At 42.5% G+C, this 14685-nt stretch overlaps 1 protein-coding gene across 2 annotated transcripts in view; it reads left to right on the top strand.

The window, feature by feature from the left end:
• The window catches only part of PKHD1L1 (PKHD1 like 1), a 314599-nt gene that overhangs the window by 267389 nt on the left and 32525 nt on the right, over positions 1-14685 (top strand). Inside the window, exons 68-74 of one of the 2 annotated variants that reach the window (XM_085852212.1) lie at positions 3394-3559; positions 3914-4146; positions 10408-10575; positions 11443-11600; positions 12445-12580; positions 14264-14340; positions 14480-14615. In XM_085852212.1, coding sequence (XP_085708338.1) covers positions 3394-3559; positions 3914-4146; positions 10408-10575; positions 11443-11600; positions 12445-12580; positions 14264-14340; positions 14480-14497 — 956 coding nt within the window. In that variant the 3' untranslated portion in view covers positions 14498-14615. Of the gene's footprint in view, positions 1-3393; positions 3560-3913; positions 4147-10407; positions 10576-11442; positions 11601-12444; positions 12581-14263; positions 14618-14685 lie in introns of those variants that run through there. The other variant, XM_085852211.1, reaches the window with a different exon arrangement.

Raw genomic sequence — 14685 nt, 5'->3', positions numbered from 1 at the left:
GTACCTATATACATACTGTACATACATACTGTAATACACACATACAGACTGTACATACACACATACAGACTGTACATACATACATGCATACACACAGACTGTACATACATACATACTGTACACACATACATGCATACATACATACTGTACATACATACTGCACATACACACATACATACTGTACATACATACATACATACATACTGTACATACATACATACTGTATACATACATGCATACATACATACAGACATACTGTACACACATACATGCATACATACATACTGTACATACATACTGCACATACATACATACATACTGTACACACATACATACTGTACATACATACATACTGTATACATACATGCATACATACAGACTGTACATATGTACATAAATACACACATACAGACTGTACATACATACATACTGTACCTATATACATTCTGTACATACATACATACATACATAATGTACATACATACTGTACATACACACATACATACTGTACATACATACATGCAGACATACAGACTGTACATACATACATACAGACATACTGTACATACATACATACTCTACATACATACAGACATACTGTACATACATACATACTGTACATACAAACATACATACATACATACATACATACAGATGCATGCCTAGTGTTGGCTTAATGGTTAGGGTGGCGGGCTTTGGATCCTCGGGTCCTGAGTTCAAATCCCGCTCAGCTGTTGAATTAATACCAGTTGGGGTTAACTCGACCTGTCATCCGAGGTCGGCAAAATGAGTACCAGCATGCTGATGTACTGTGTCGGAGTGGCGACCCGTCCAGGATTGTGCCCAATAGCCAAGGAGACTGCTTAAGCATCACCAACGCTCTGCACAGAGTATGCTCCTTCATATATATATATATATATATATATATATATATATATATATATATATATATATATATATATATATATATATATATATATATATATATATATATATATACTGTATGAATATGTATGACGATATTTGAAAGTAAAAAAACCTTGGCTGCTTCTTCACAATACCTTTCTGATTGCTCATCCCAAAAACATCACTTTCTCTTGTTATCACCATCTCTCTTTCAATCTCCGACTCTCTTTCTTCCTTCTTTTCCCATCGTCTTATTTTTTTATTTTCCCTTCATTCTTGCTCATCCAAAAAATTCATGCAAACATTCATATCTTTCATTTGCTCATTATTCGTTCATCATTTTTGTTCTTCTTTCACATGTCTGGGGGTATACAGCACATGTCTGGGGGTACCATCGCTTCCTGGGGGCATGGCTTTGCTGCTGATGCAGTGCCTCCTGACAGGTTAGAGCAGAAAAATTGGAGTTTGTTGAGTGAGCTGGCGATAGCTCGCTTACTCTTCACAAAGGACAAGGTGGGATCTTTAACGTCCTCCAACCAATGCCAGCAGACACGTCCAGTTTAACAAACACCCGCGATATGGCGCACACATTGATGAATCACCTTGCCTGTCAAACACCGGGATGACAGGTTATAGCCGGGCTGAGATTCAAACCCAGGCAGGAGACCTCAGAGGCGAGTGTCCATACTTCTAGGCTATCCTGACAGCCCATTTATTTGTTCTGGTCATGCGGCCTCCCCACATGAGCTATGGCAAATCCTTTGCTGTTTATTTTGTCCATGAATCCTCTCTGCTCTCTCTCCTTCATGTATCCTTTCCTATTCTTATATTATGCTTGTTCTTGTGGTTTTTTTGTCTGATGGCTAATGCCAGAATACTACTGATACAAGGCCAGAGCTGGCAACCATATAAAATGTCTTAACGTGCTCGAAAGATATTGTCTCCAAACCATTTCGTTTCCATGTTGGTGCTGAAGATGGAATGTTGGTTAACCTTTTAAATTAAGAGAACCAATGCATTCCAAACATATATGCACTCAAAATCATATTCCTGCACGAGAAATGTATGTTTTTAACATTTAAATATATATATTTTTTTACAACAAACTGAAGAGCTGTTGATTCATTCATTCATCTCGTACACAACCGGTGGCAACTGATTGCATCATTGCTGGGACCGTAGCTGTGCCTCCTGTAGATTACAGCAGGAATTTGGAATTTGACAGGGTGCTGGCGATAGCTCTCCTATTCTTCAGGAAGGACACTGTTGGAACTTTCATGTCCACCAAATAATGCCGGCAGACAGGACTTACTGCTGAAGGTCCATCCAAGGGACAGCTCACACATTGATGAACCACCTTGCCTGTGAGATGCTTGGATGGCAATACTGAACACTGTATAGCTGGGTCAAGATCTGAACCCTGGGTGGATGGATCAGAGATGAGTGTGCATACTTCGAGACCATCCTGCCAGCCCCAGCTGTCAATAATTATGAGAAACGATGTTCATGATGTTTCAACAAAGTGGGTGTCAAGTATCTTTTGAAGATCTCCAGGGCCTTGATTCCTCTCTTGAAACCAAAAAGAGGATTTAAATTGTGTCTTCTGAAGGTAAGCTTGACTTACTCAATCGTGGGAGAGATTGGTATTTCTTTATCCTTCATCCGTCCACACCCTGTTCCATCAATCGCGACTTTCTGGCAAGAAACAGTGAAAGTTTGACTTTTTGCACAAGCTACCTGCCTTCAAACTGTTGGTGGCTGATGTTGAAGGACAGTAGTTTGATCGGAACCACTCCTCTCTCCTCCATCATATAAATTATGAATCAAACTCTTGGCTAGAAAGAGTAAATATTGCCTCTAGATTTTAAAATGATTGTAAAATATGTATGATGAATTATTTATGATTAGAAACACTGAGGATTTGTCTGAAAGACAAACAGAATGGAACGCTCAGGCAAGGATGATTCACTCTGCTTCAACAGGACAGTGTTCCAGCTGCCAACTCTCAAATCGCAACTCCAAAAGTGGCAAAAATGGGCTTTAAATTTGCCACATTTTGGTCTCCTATAATTATAGATTTTTTCAAAACTGAAACAAAACAATTACAGCTGTGTTTTTGAGGGGGGTAGTGAAGTCATCATCACTGTTGAAAGTGTATGAAGGGTCAGCTTCCATTTCAGGGGCTTAAAGATGTTGGAGAAAGTGTGTTCACCATGATGGAGATTATGGTATAAAATAATATTAATCAGCATCTTCTATTTGTTCATTTTCTTTCTTCATCTTAAAGCATATAAATGTATAATCACTGTACTTCAGCAGCTGCTGCTCCCTTGTAAGTAAACCAACATTCCTTGGTTTACTTAAACTTGAACAAATGTATGTGTGATGACTGTTTGTATAGTAATAGTTGATGGAACTTTGGGATGTGAACTGCCTTAGTGATGATCACTGATAAACTAAATTCCCTCGCTGTATCACGATGTATAGACACCATCCTGACTGGTTTTGGAGAGATCTGTAGTGGTCAGAGAGACATTGCCTTCATGACTAATCCTCTCAATGAAGACCTACAGCATCCCATCCACGTGCAGCGTCTACGATGGCATGGCACATCTGATCGAAACAAGGTGTTCATTCACCGTCCTAGCTTGAGGTGTGTTTTGAGATCAACTGAATTTCTCACCCTTTATTGCTATCCAATGTAGATTTTAATGCACGTATGGCTGACTTGATAGCTTTGAACTCTTTTGCTGCCTCGTCTGAGTTTGATTCTCCTTTTTGAAAAGAGTATGCTTTTGTGTATTGGCACTTTGGTGAAGTTACAAATTCCTTCCCTAATACACGGGGACATTGGATTAGTGGTAGAGCTGCACCTCATTAATCATGCATCCAGCATAACAACTTTATAACTAGATTGTGGTCAAATATGCATGAACTAGAAAAAGGTAATACCTTCCTTTTTATTCAAATGAATTTTTGACGACGTTTTTCATAATCCCCCACCCAGTAAGGTGAATCCATCAGATTGTGTCGATATGGACTGTGATGCAAAGAAGAAGACCATGATGCAAGATATTGATGGTTCCTGGCTGGGCCGCCAGGGCGCTGTGATCCCACAAGCTGAGTTTGAGTGGGATGGAGACCCACGGCACGGGGTGGGCGATTACCGTCTTCCAATTGCCTCCTTAATGGGAACCGAGGGCGAGCGCTTACCTATTAATAAGGTTGCTCCTCACAAAGGTAATTAATGAAACAGTGCTGGAAGATTGTGCAAACATTGGACTGTTAATAAATGGTGATCATTTTAATTTTATAAACTGTCCACGCAAAATATTATTTTATAAAAATATACATTTTTGTACTTACTTTGGTTCAAAAGTAACCGGTCAGATGGCAATGCAGTGAAAGTTAGCCAAGTACTGTATGGCACGAGGAATAAAATAGGTTGTCAAGGATAGTCTGTTTCAGTGGACAGTTCGACTTGGAGGTCTGCTATCTGTCGAGGGAGGCAACGTAAAGCTGATGTTTCGGATGTCAGCCCTTTGATAAACCAAGAGTCCTTTGCTCCAATGCTGGGTTATCACCAGAAACACCAACTTTACTTTGCTTCCCATGGCGATTCACATGCCTTTGTGAACTTTGAGTTGATAAAATATATTGTAGGTACAGTGGAATCTTGTTCTTACAAACATGTGCATTCCATAACTATTCATTAGACCAAAATTCCCCCTCACCACCTCTCCATCCCAAAGGCCAAAATAAATAAATAAATGAATATATAAATGCCACCCTCCTCCCCTAACATTCAGGATATGTAAACACAGCCATTTGGTGCCACTACATCATCCACCCCCCCCCCCCACCAAAAAAGAATGAAACATTTATCGAAGTCTACAACAGAGTTTTGCTTCATTTCTCCGCAATAGCTCAATGGATTTTGATATTTTTTATTAACAAAATCCAACATTTCAGTGTTCCTCATATCGCAAAGAGATCTGTTTATTGAAACAGGATTGGGAGCACTAACAGTGCCATTCATTATAATGCATTTCATTTTAATGAATGTTACTTACAGGGACGCGACTGCATACAGTTCCTATAGAAAGTCCACACCCCCTTTCAAAACTTTCACATTTTAGGGCCTTTTCGGCCTGGAATGAAATTGCATTAAAATCAGACTTTTTCCACCTTTATTTAAATTACACATCATAACCCACAACTTCCAAATGAAAACAAAATTTTACAAACTTCAGAAAATTAATTAAAAACACAAAACTAGAATATCTTGGTTAGATAAGTGTCCACACCCCCTTATAATTGCAATCGCAAATTCGCTCAGGTATAACCAATCACCTTCAAAATCACACACCAAGTTAATTGGCCTCCCTCCACCTGTGTTAAACTGTAGTGATTCTGATTATTTCAGAATAAAATCAGCTCTTCCTCTAGGTTTTCTCTGCTGGGAAGTGCATTTCACAGCAAAGACTAAACCATGAGCACCAAGGAGCTTTCAAAAGACCTCTGGGATAAAGTTGTGGAAAGGCACAGATCAAGGGATGGGTATAAAAATATTTCAAAGGCCTTGAATATCCCTTGGAGCAGTCAAGGCAATCATTAAGAAGTGGAAGGCATATGGTACCACCAAGACCCTGCCTATATCAAGCCGTCCCTCCAAACTGGATGAACAAGCAAGGAAGAGACTGATCAGAGGGGCCAACAAGAGGCCAAAGACAACTTTGAAAGAGCTACAGGCCTTTATGGCAAAGACTGGTCGCTGTGTGCATGTGACAACAATATTCCAAGCACTCCTCAAGTCTAGACTGTCTGGTAGGATGACAATAAGGAAGCCATTACTCAAAAAAGCCCACCATGAGTGCCTCTTGAGGTATGTAAAAAAACATTCTTGGCATTCTGAAGTCATGTGGCAAAACGTTTTGTGGTCTGACGAAACCAAGATGGAACTTCTTGCTTAAATGCAAAACGTTATGTTTGGCACAAACCCAACACAGCACATCACCCAAAGAATACCATCCCTACTGTGAAGCAAGGTGGTGGCAGCATCATGTTATGAGGATGTTTCTCTTCAACAGGGACTGGGGATTGTCAGGATGGAAGGGAAAATGGATGGAGCAAAATGCAGAAAAATCCAAGAGGAAAATGTGCTGTCCTCTGCAAGTAAGCTGAAATTGGGACTGAAGTTCACCTTTCAGCATGACAACGACCTGAAGCACACAGCCAAAGCTACACTGGAGTGGCTAAGGAACAAAAAGATAAATGTCCTTGAGTGGCCCAATTAGAGTTCTGACCCAAATCCAATCGAAAATATGTGGCATGACTGAGCTTCAACAGTTTTGTACAAAAGAATGGGAAAATGTTGTGCAATCAAGGTGCACAAAGTTGTTAGAGACCTATCACAACAGACTCAGAACTGTAATTGCTGTCAAAGGGGGTTACACCAAGTATAAACTCAGGAGGGTGGACACTTATCCAACCAAGATGTTGTTGTGGGCCCGGGGTCGGGGGCGAGAAGACCACGAGGGGGGAAGCTACCTTGGATTCCCACCAGACTTTCCGGAATCTCAGGCCGTCGTACATGAATAACTTTGTCTTGCGGCAGATCGCTATAATCGACCGTGAACGTGAATAACTTGACCACTTGACTTCGGGTCTTCTGTCTAATGAATACCATTTACCTAAAGGCCACATGATCGAATTTCCGGGGGACACTCCCTTGTTCAAACGCCTTGTTCAAACTGGATCAGATGCAGCTGAGCTTAACTGCCAAAGACTTACTGGCTAGAAAAACAGATCGTTGGGGAATAACGTCCCGGCTAAGCTAGAATATGAACCATGCTGGACCAATCAAGGAAAAGACAGAAATGAGCTGTGAACATTTCAACACAAGCATTTATTTACAATCAAGTAAGGAAAGGTATGTGGCACGGTAAATTGGGTTAATTCATATGTACAGCTGGGATAGCAAGGAATTTGTGGGGTGCGGCAAAAGGAAAGTAATTTACAAAAGCAGACACAGAGCAGACTTATCCCGTTAGAACTTATACAATCTTAACTTATGCTATGACATGCGCCATCGCATTCACACACACAAACCCGAGGAAGATTAGATAGTCAGAAAGAAAAAGAGCAGATGAGGACAAACGGCCTCACAATACCTGGCGTGGTCAGTCGACCAACGCAACCCACTATGCTGAGGGAGAGGTAGGAGGGAGAAATACTGGTGTCTAAGGTGTGGGAGTGGGAGGGGTGGTGTAGTGCAATATTGGGGGGGGGGGTGTTGTGCCAGAGGAAAATGTGATTTCGAGTCAGTAATGATGCTCTTTTGTGCATCCAAGGAGGACGAGATAGAGGAGTAGAAAGAGACAGAGGAGAAAAGATACGTGAGGCGAAAGATCCCGAACCTAGTTGTGCATAGGTCTGCTAGTGTAGCGTGCACCTCAGTGGGATGCTGTGCTTGAGCATTCCCACCTCGAGAGTTGGCACGTTATCTCCAGCTTAGTCACTTTGCCGAAGCTCATGGCAACGTGTGCTCTGCACTAGTCCTCCAGAAGAAGAACATCTCAGTCGCACAGCAACTGTGAGTGAAGAGCCAGCGAAGGGCAAAGGCACAGAGGAGCAGCTGACACAGGGCTGAGACGAGCAGAGAAGAAGGTGGCGAAGAAGAGAGTGAGCGGCTCCATGCTCCTCCTTTTATAAGCCCCGGGTGAAGGGTAGGGTGACGACCCGAAGGTGACCTGAATCCCACTCCGCTATTGGGCCACAGCGGCCCTATAGCAATGCCCTGCCAGGCTCCCGCAGCCTAAGCAGTCTCATTTTCCCATCCGGCTCACCACAGCCCGGAGCTCCTGTCTCAACATAGGGTATGAGCCATCATCCCGGCCTCGAACATGCTCCGAATCCAGTCTGAATGCCGAACTGCAATGCACACCCGCCACCCGCAGGCTCCTTCCATGAGCAAAAATGCACTCCCGGGCCCCGTACCAAACTCTTGGTCGCCTTTCCCGCGACCCCTCCTCACCGTCCCTGTCTTGCCATGTTCTGGCAACTGGACAATGGTTGTATCAATCCTGCGTGCTCACCCGAGACATTCCCAGCAGGATGCGGTTGGTGCTGTTAACGTCCGTTGCTCGTCCCTGCATCACGCGATTCGAGTACAGCCCGAATCTTGCAGCACGCCTCTGTTTTGTGGCAAATTGTAGCAATGCAGAGCTACGAGGGGTGCGGCAATATTTTTCCCACATGTGGGAGGTGTTGTTGGTCATAGTCGTGAAGTTTGGTGAGCGTGGGGTGAAGCAAGGTGGATGCCATTGGAAATTGGTGTGCAGATGTGAATGAAATAATGGTGCGCCAAGCGTGTGCTGTATAGTGTGTAGTGTGCTTGCTGGAGGGAGTTTGGTGGTGGTGGTTTCAAGCCACGGGAGGCATCGTTGTGTGTTTGCTATTCAATCACATTTTGCAGGGCATGTGTGCTTGCTTGCTTGACTTGTACCATGGCTAAAAGGAAAGGGTTGGATTAGAAATCAGAATAGAAGAGAGAGATATCGTCAATCGACCTAGCTATAAGACCCACGCAACGCACTTCGCCCCGGTAACCCACTAGAAATGAGGGGAAGGTCTAACTGCACAGAGACTGACAAAATAACTGCCTGGGGATTACTGTATGTTGGGTGCCATTGACTTCGAGGCATGCGGTTTTGCACAACTGCAACAATATTTTAGTTTTGTATTTTTCACTAATTTTATGAAATTTGTATAATTTGTTTTTCACTTGCAAGTTGTGAGTTACAATTTGTAAATAAAGGTGGAAAATGTCTGAGTTAATGAAATTTAATACCAGGTTATAAGGCAAAAAAAGGTCAACTTTTTTTGTCTTCACTCTCTGCAGACCTGGATAAAATCACAAGCTGATCAAACACTTGGAAGATGTTTTTCAATCCTGATATCTCACACCCTTACGATGTCTCTCCAAAAGGATCGTCTGGAACCCCCCCTCCCCCCATCGACTTTCTCACCAATCATCTTGAAGAAGTCCTTTCATTCAAGCTTTTGGGCCTCACTATCTGCAATGATCTTTCCTGGGAAAGCCACATCTTCAAGCTGGCCTACAAAGCCAGTCGCCAACTGGGCATCCTACATCATGCAAAGTCCTTCCTTGGTACACCTGAGCTTTAAACCACTTGCAAAGCTTTCATCCGCAGTCTGATGGAGTACTACGACCCCTTCTGGGTGGTGCTCCTGCCTCACACCTAGCTTGACTTCACGCTGTGGAAACCAAGGCTTCTACGATCATTGATACCTCCCGCGATCAAGCCGAGTCTTTGGGTCTCTCACTCTCTCACTGGAGGCAGGTCGGTGGTCTTTGTCTTCTGCCGTCTCCTCTCCAGTCTTGCCCCCCTCTGTCCTGTCTGCGATCTGTGCCCCCCTCCCCCCCCATATTTTTCTGAGGGTGCTCAAGGTCCGCCAATACCCCCATCTGGTGAAAATGCAAAAATCAAGAATCACTGCTCAGTGCTCACCTTCACTCTTTCATTCCTCTTTTTCCCGCCTCTGGAGATACTCCCACACTCTGATCAATCCCACTCCTCCTGCCAGGTCTTCAAAACAGCTGTTCACCACCATTTCATATCTTCACCCATCCAAAATCTTGATCTTTACTACCTCCATTAATACACCGCAAACCCACCTCCTTCAAATTCCTTGTTTTCCTTCCTGAAAGCCCTGTAGTGTCCATCTTATTCACCCTGTGTACCCCACCCCATCCCTCTCTCTTCCACAGATATCCTATTGTCTTTGTTCCCCACGATTTTGTACTTCCCTCTCCCACCCCTCTTGTCTCCTGCTGTATATTTATTGGTACTGTATATCCCAACAGCAAGTTTCATGGATATAATACGAACAACAACAAACTAGATAGCACTCGTTGGAGCGCATATACAGTACCTCCGTCAGGCTGAAGAGGTTACATTTTGCATCCCACGAGTTGGCCGGAACTGCATCCGGGCCATAAACAAAATCCAATCAGCCTGTTCTTGTCATCTTTCCAACTCATCCACCAAGTTTTGTCATAACCCATCCACAACGTTTTGAATCTCATGCCGTATATCGTTTTGGCCCAATCAATCAATTGTGAATAATCACTATAAAATAAAAAATATAATTTTCTCCTATCTAGATCCGGATCTTCACCAGAATCTTCACTAAAATCTAAGCAATTCGACCTTGTCACACCCAACCGGTCCACCATGTTTCATCCGAATCTATCTATAGCATTTTGAGATATCTTGCTCACAGATAGACAAACAGAAAGATAGGCATGAAAACACAAGGTTAAAACACAAACTGAGTAAGTGTATAATGTTGTTTTATAATGATTAGGAGTGTTAATAATGTGACGTACAACAACCCCGTTAAAGTAGTACAAGGATCTTTCCAACGTGTTGTATGAGAACATGCGCAGACATCCGCTGTGGCTGTGATGTGCAGGTATAGTACGGGACTCCAGCTGTAAGCTACAAGACTCCTGGCAGGCCTGGCAGTGTCATCGTCTGAAATATCTCATGCTGGTCATTGAAAGCATGGACCCAGACTCGGAGACCCGTCGCCTCTCTCCCGTGGCCGTGATCAGCAATGGCTACGCTGACCTGATTAATGGTAGGATCTTTTATGTTGTCAGGGCCAGTCAGTAATAAAGTTTGTCAAAATGGTAATAAAAAATGGATAAAATTACTCCCTTCGTTTTAACAGAGAGTTGAGACAATATCCATGACTGAGCTTGTTGTGCACAAATGTGTTGTCATCACTTTCTCACTTCTGCACATAATTTTGGACATTTCAATTAAACATTTCTTAAAACTGTGAATAGGTTTGGAATGAAAGTCAACAGAGGTCATCAAAAGTTCTCATTATGCCACTTGATAAAGATGGTGTCTACGTTAAGATTATGGGGGAATGAGACGAGCAATTAACAGGCTTTGTTTTAATCAAGAAACGGTTGACAGTGAATTAATCTTGACCGAGTACGTTCTGGGGGAATTATCCCATCTGGGAATGAATTTTTCCTACACTGATATTACACTCATGGAGGAGGTCACACTTACTGCATGCAAGACAAACACTATAGGAGACATTAGTATATCTTTACAATAACTACAAGCACATCAGGAGTCAAATAACAAATTTATACCGCTGTATGTGATATGATTATGGGATATCCCCATCAGGGGGTACAGTAAGGTGCTCAGATTGGAATGCAAAAGTGGTCAAATTTATTCCTTCTGTTGATGAGCTTTGTTGTTTTTTTTTTGTTTTTTTTTAAAGCAGGCACAATTGTGTGGGAAATATAACTTGAAAGCGGTTTCGTTTGACCTACAGCATGAAAGTGGAGTAGGTATTGTACTTATTGCTGCACTTGATAAACAAAATGTAAGCATTGTACTTTTCGCACAAGCTCAGATTTAAACTGGGTGTGTGGAATATGATACAGTAACTCCATCCACACTGTTGTTCTCACAATTTCAGGACCTCAGGATCACGGTTGGTGTTCTGGCTACACCTGTCAACGTCGTTTGTCTCTGTTTCATGCGATTGTGGCCAACAAAGTTCCTTGCAGTGTATACTTCTCAAGCAGCAGCCCTCAACACCTTCGTCTTATGCTGCTCAATGTCAGAAGCACACAGGTGATTTTTTACTGTGCAAGACATGGCAGATGGAGATGGGGTGGGGGGGGGGGAACCAGTCAGTACACATTATGTCTTGTATATCCTGCTGAGGGGTGGAAGGCTTGTAAAACAATCAAAGCTTGTTCGGCTTCGTCTAAATATTTGCAATTTTGTCTTGGCTTTATTAGAAGGTGTAATTATTCAACAACACATCAAACTTTTCCTTAAGTTGGTGTGTCACATCATCTTCATCATCATCGTAAGTAGCCCCAGGTGCACTGCCTTGAGGGATTCTGACCCTCACCGGTAAAGTAGAAGAGTTTCATTCTTCGCAGCAGCATTGCTTCTATGAATGGAGGAAATATGACGTTCAAGAGCAAAGGAGGCCTTTAATACTATTGGCTGAGAGCTTAGCAAACAGGACCAGATATTCAGTCTGTGTCAAAAGCACTCTTAAATAATACTTGCACATACAAAAAGACTGCTTTAACCTGCTTTTGAGGTTCATGCTCTCCCTCAAAATGAGTCAGCAAATGTAGCTTTGTGAGATTTGAGTGACCAGGCTGGACTTCAGAGTGTTTGCTACTTTTACTAAGTTACCAATGTTCACCATCAATGATTTTGAGATCAATGAGAACTCGACGTCAAATGCAAAAATGGATTCCTTTAATATACTCACAACTACAACTTGTTTGTCTCGCTTTTATTTTTGAACAATATATTTTAACAAGTACCTTAATAACAATTAACATATACTTTATTGTTTCCATTTTACAATACATTTTTTTACAATAACAAAATTTTCACAAGAAAAACAATACATTTGACATTGGTTCCTGCTGACTACTTCTTGTTTTACTAGGGTACGCGGGTTGCAATATACTACCCTACACCACAGCGCCTCGATGTTTATGTCGGCCACCAGCTTGTGGCACCAACAAATGCTGCCTGGAATGACAAGGGCACAGAGTATACCTTGAGTGAACCCACCACCTCAAGTATGACCCGACACCACACACACACACACACACACACACACACACACACACACACACACACACACACACACACACACACACACACACACACACACACACACGGTAGCGGCCTGTGGAACTCAATCAAGTGCACAGAATGACAACTGCCTCACAAAAAATATTCCAAAGACAGGTACAAATGGAAGATGTCACGCATGAAATCGAAACAGCAAATAATACAGCCACAAATATTGCAAAAAGACAAAAGAATAATACAAAACAAAATATCAACAGCATCAACAAAACAACATATCAACAAATATCAACACCTACAACTCGGAGAATGACAAAGAGCAGAGATATATTAAAAAAAAAACAAGTTGGACAGAATGGGCAGAGACAAGGAATGCTCATTGGAATGGTTAAGAAGAGGTCAGCTCAACTGGAGAGGAGGAGAGGAGATCGGGACCATAACCTGTACAGAGCATTGGTGCTGCTTTAGCAGGCTCCTTGGCTATTGAGCACAATCCTGGACGGGTCACCACTCCGACACAGTATACCAGCATGCTGGCACTCATTTGGCCGACCTCTGAAGGATGACAGGCCCAGTTAACCCCACCTGGTATTAATTCAACAGCTGAGCGGGATTTGAACTCAGGACCCAAGGATCCAAAGCCCGCCACCCTAACCATAAAGCCAACACCAGGCATACTTGTACATACAACCTTGCTCAACTGGGATGGAGAACAAATCATTATAAATGCCCCAAGACCAGGGAAACTACATGAATGGCTTTAAGAAAATGGCAGGACTGAGTCAATCGGACAAGTGAAGATTCTGCAAGGTAGAAACAAAAAGCACGAGCCACCTCCTTTCGGGATGTAAAAAAACTCATGTCAGAACAGTTGTACACACAGAGGCACAACAGAGTTTGTGGAGTGGCACACTGGCACATCTGCAAAAATTTCAATATGCCAGTCCCATAAAACTCATGGTAATGTAAAAAAACAACAATTGAGAACAAGGAAGTAATGCTCACATCTGGCCTGATGATCCCTTCGAGCATGAACATAGAAAACAAATAAAAGCCATGTGACTGGATATAGTACTTAGGTTTTAAAAAGAAAAAAATGGCATTGCTAATTAAGATATCATTCCCAGCGATTTTTGGACTAAACAATGCAGAAATCAGGAAAATAACCAAATACAAAGATCAAAAAAATTAAGTGAAAAGAACCTGGAAGCTGAAGAGGAAACCATGCATTTGACGTTGGCAAAAAATGTCAAATTTTGTCTTGGCTTTATTAGAAGATTGCTCTGCAACCAAGTTGGACAGAATGGGCCAGTGATAATTAGAACAATGGGAATGATGAAGAAGCACCTTACAGAGATCTTAAAAACCATGCCTGGGATATTAAAAAAACACACACACACACACACACACAAACACACACACACACACACACACACACACACACACACACACATACACACACACACACACACACACACACACACACACACACACACACATTCTGATGGAAACAGCAGTGCTTAACTTCATCAAATAAATAAGCAGAATTTCCAATTATTGGTGTCATCACCAATATGACCACGAGCCAGCCTTTCAGATCATCTAGTTAATGCTTCATTTGCCACAACCACTGATTCACACATCTTCTGAATCCCAAACACACTCCCCAGGTGAATTCCTGCCTCAGATCGACTCTGCTCATGGGACAAATTACTTTGACCCCCCGACCCAGCTGTTGTTTACATCTGTACGTGGCTCCATGCCCCTGGAAATTTGCATCTCACCAACGCTCTTCGTATCCTTCTCATTGCCTGCCATTTCCATTAAAGAGTTCTATGGCTCACATCTGCTGAGGAACCTTGCTGCATTCCTGCGCGTGCCTCCAGAAAAGGTGCATGTGGTGAAGGCCGTGCCTGAAGGCAAGGTCAGGCGCCACCGACGGGAGGTCATAGCCAAGGGAATCCAAGTGAGCATTCAGGTGACGGAACCACCGGCACTAGATCTTAACATCATCAGCAGTAATGGTGAGTTATCTTGACTATTTGTGCACTTGCTTTTGCTGGTTTATTACTTGTTGTTGTTGTTGTTGTTG

This window comes from Eptatretus burgeri, chromosome 13, assembly GCF_056783735.1.
Source record: "Eptatretus burgeri isolate ZD-2024b chromosome 13, Ebu_testis_v1, whole genome shotgun sequence".
NCBI classification, from domain to species: Eukaryota; Metazoa; Chordata; class Myxini; order Myxiniformes; family Myxinidae; genus Eptatretus; species Eptatretus burgeri.
Note: the sequence above shows the minus strand (reverse complement) of the source record. Positions and strands in the feature narration are given on the sequence as shown.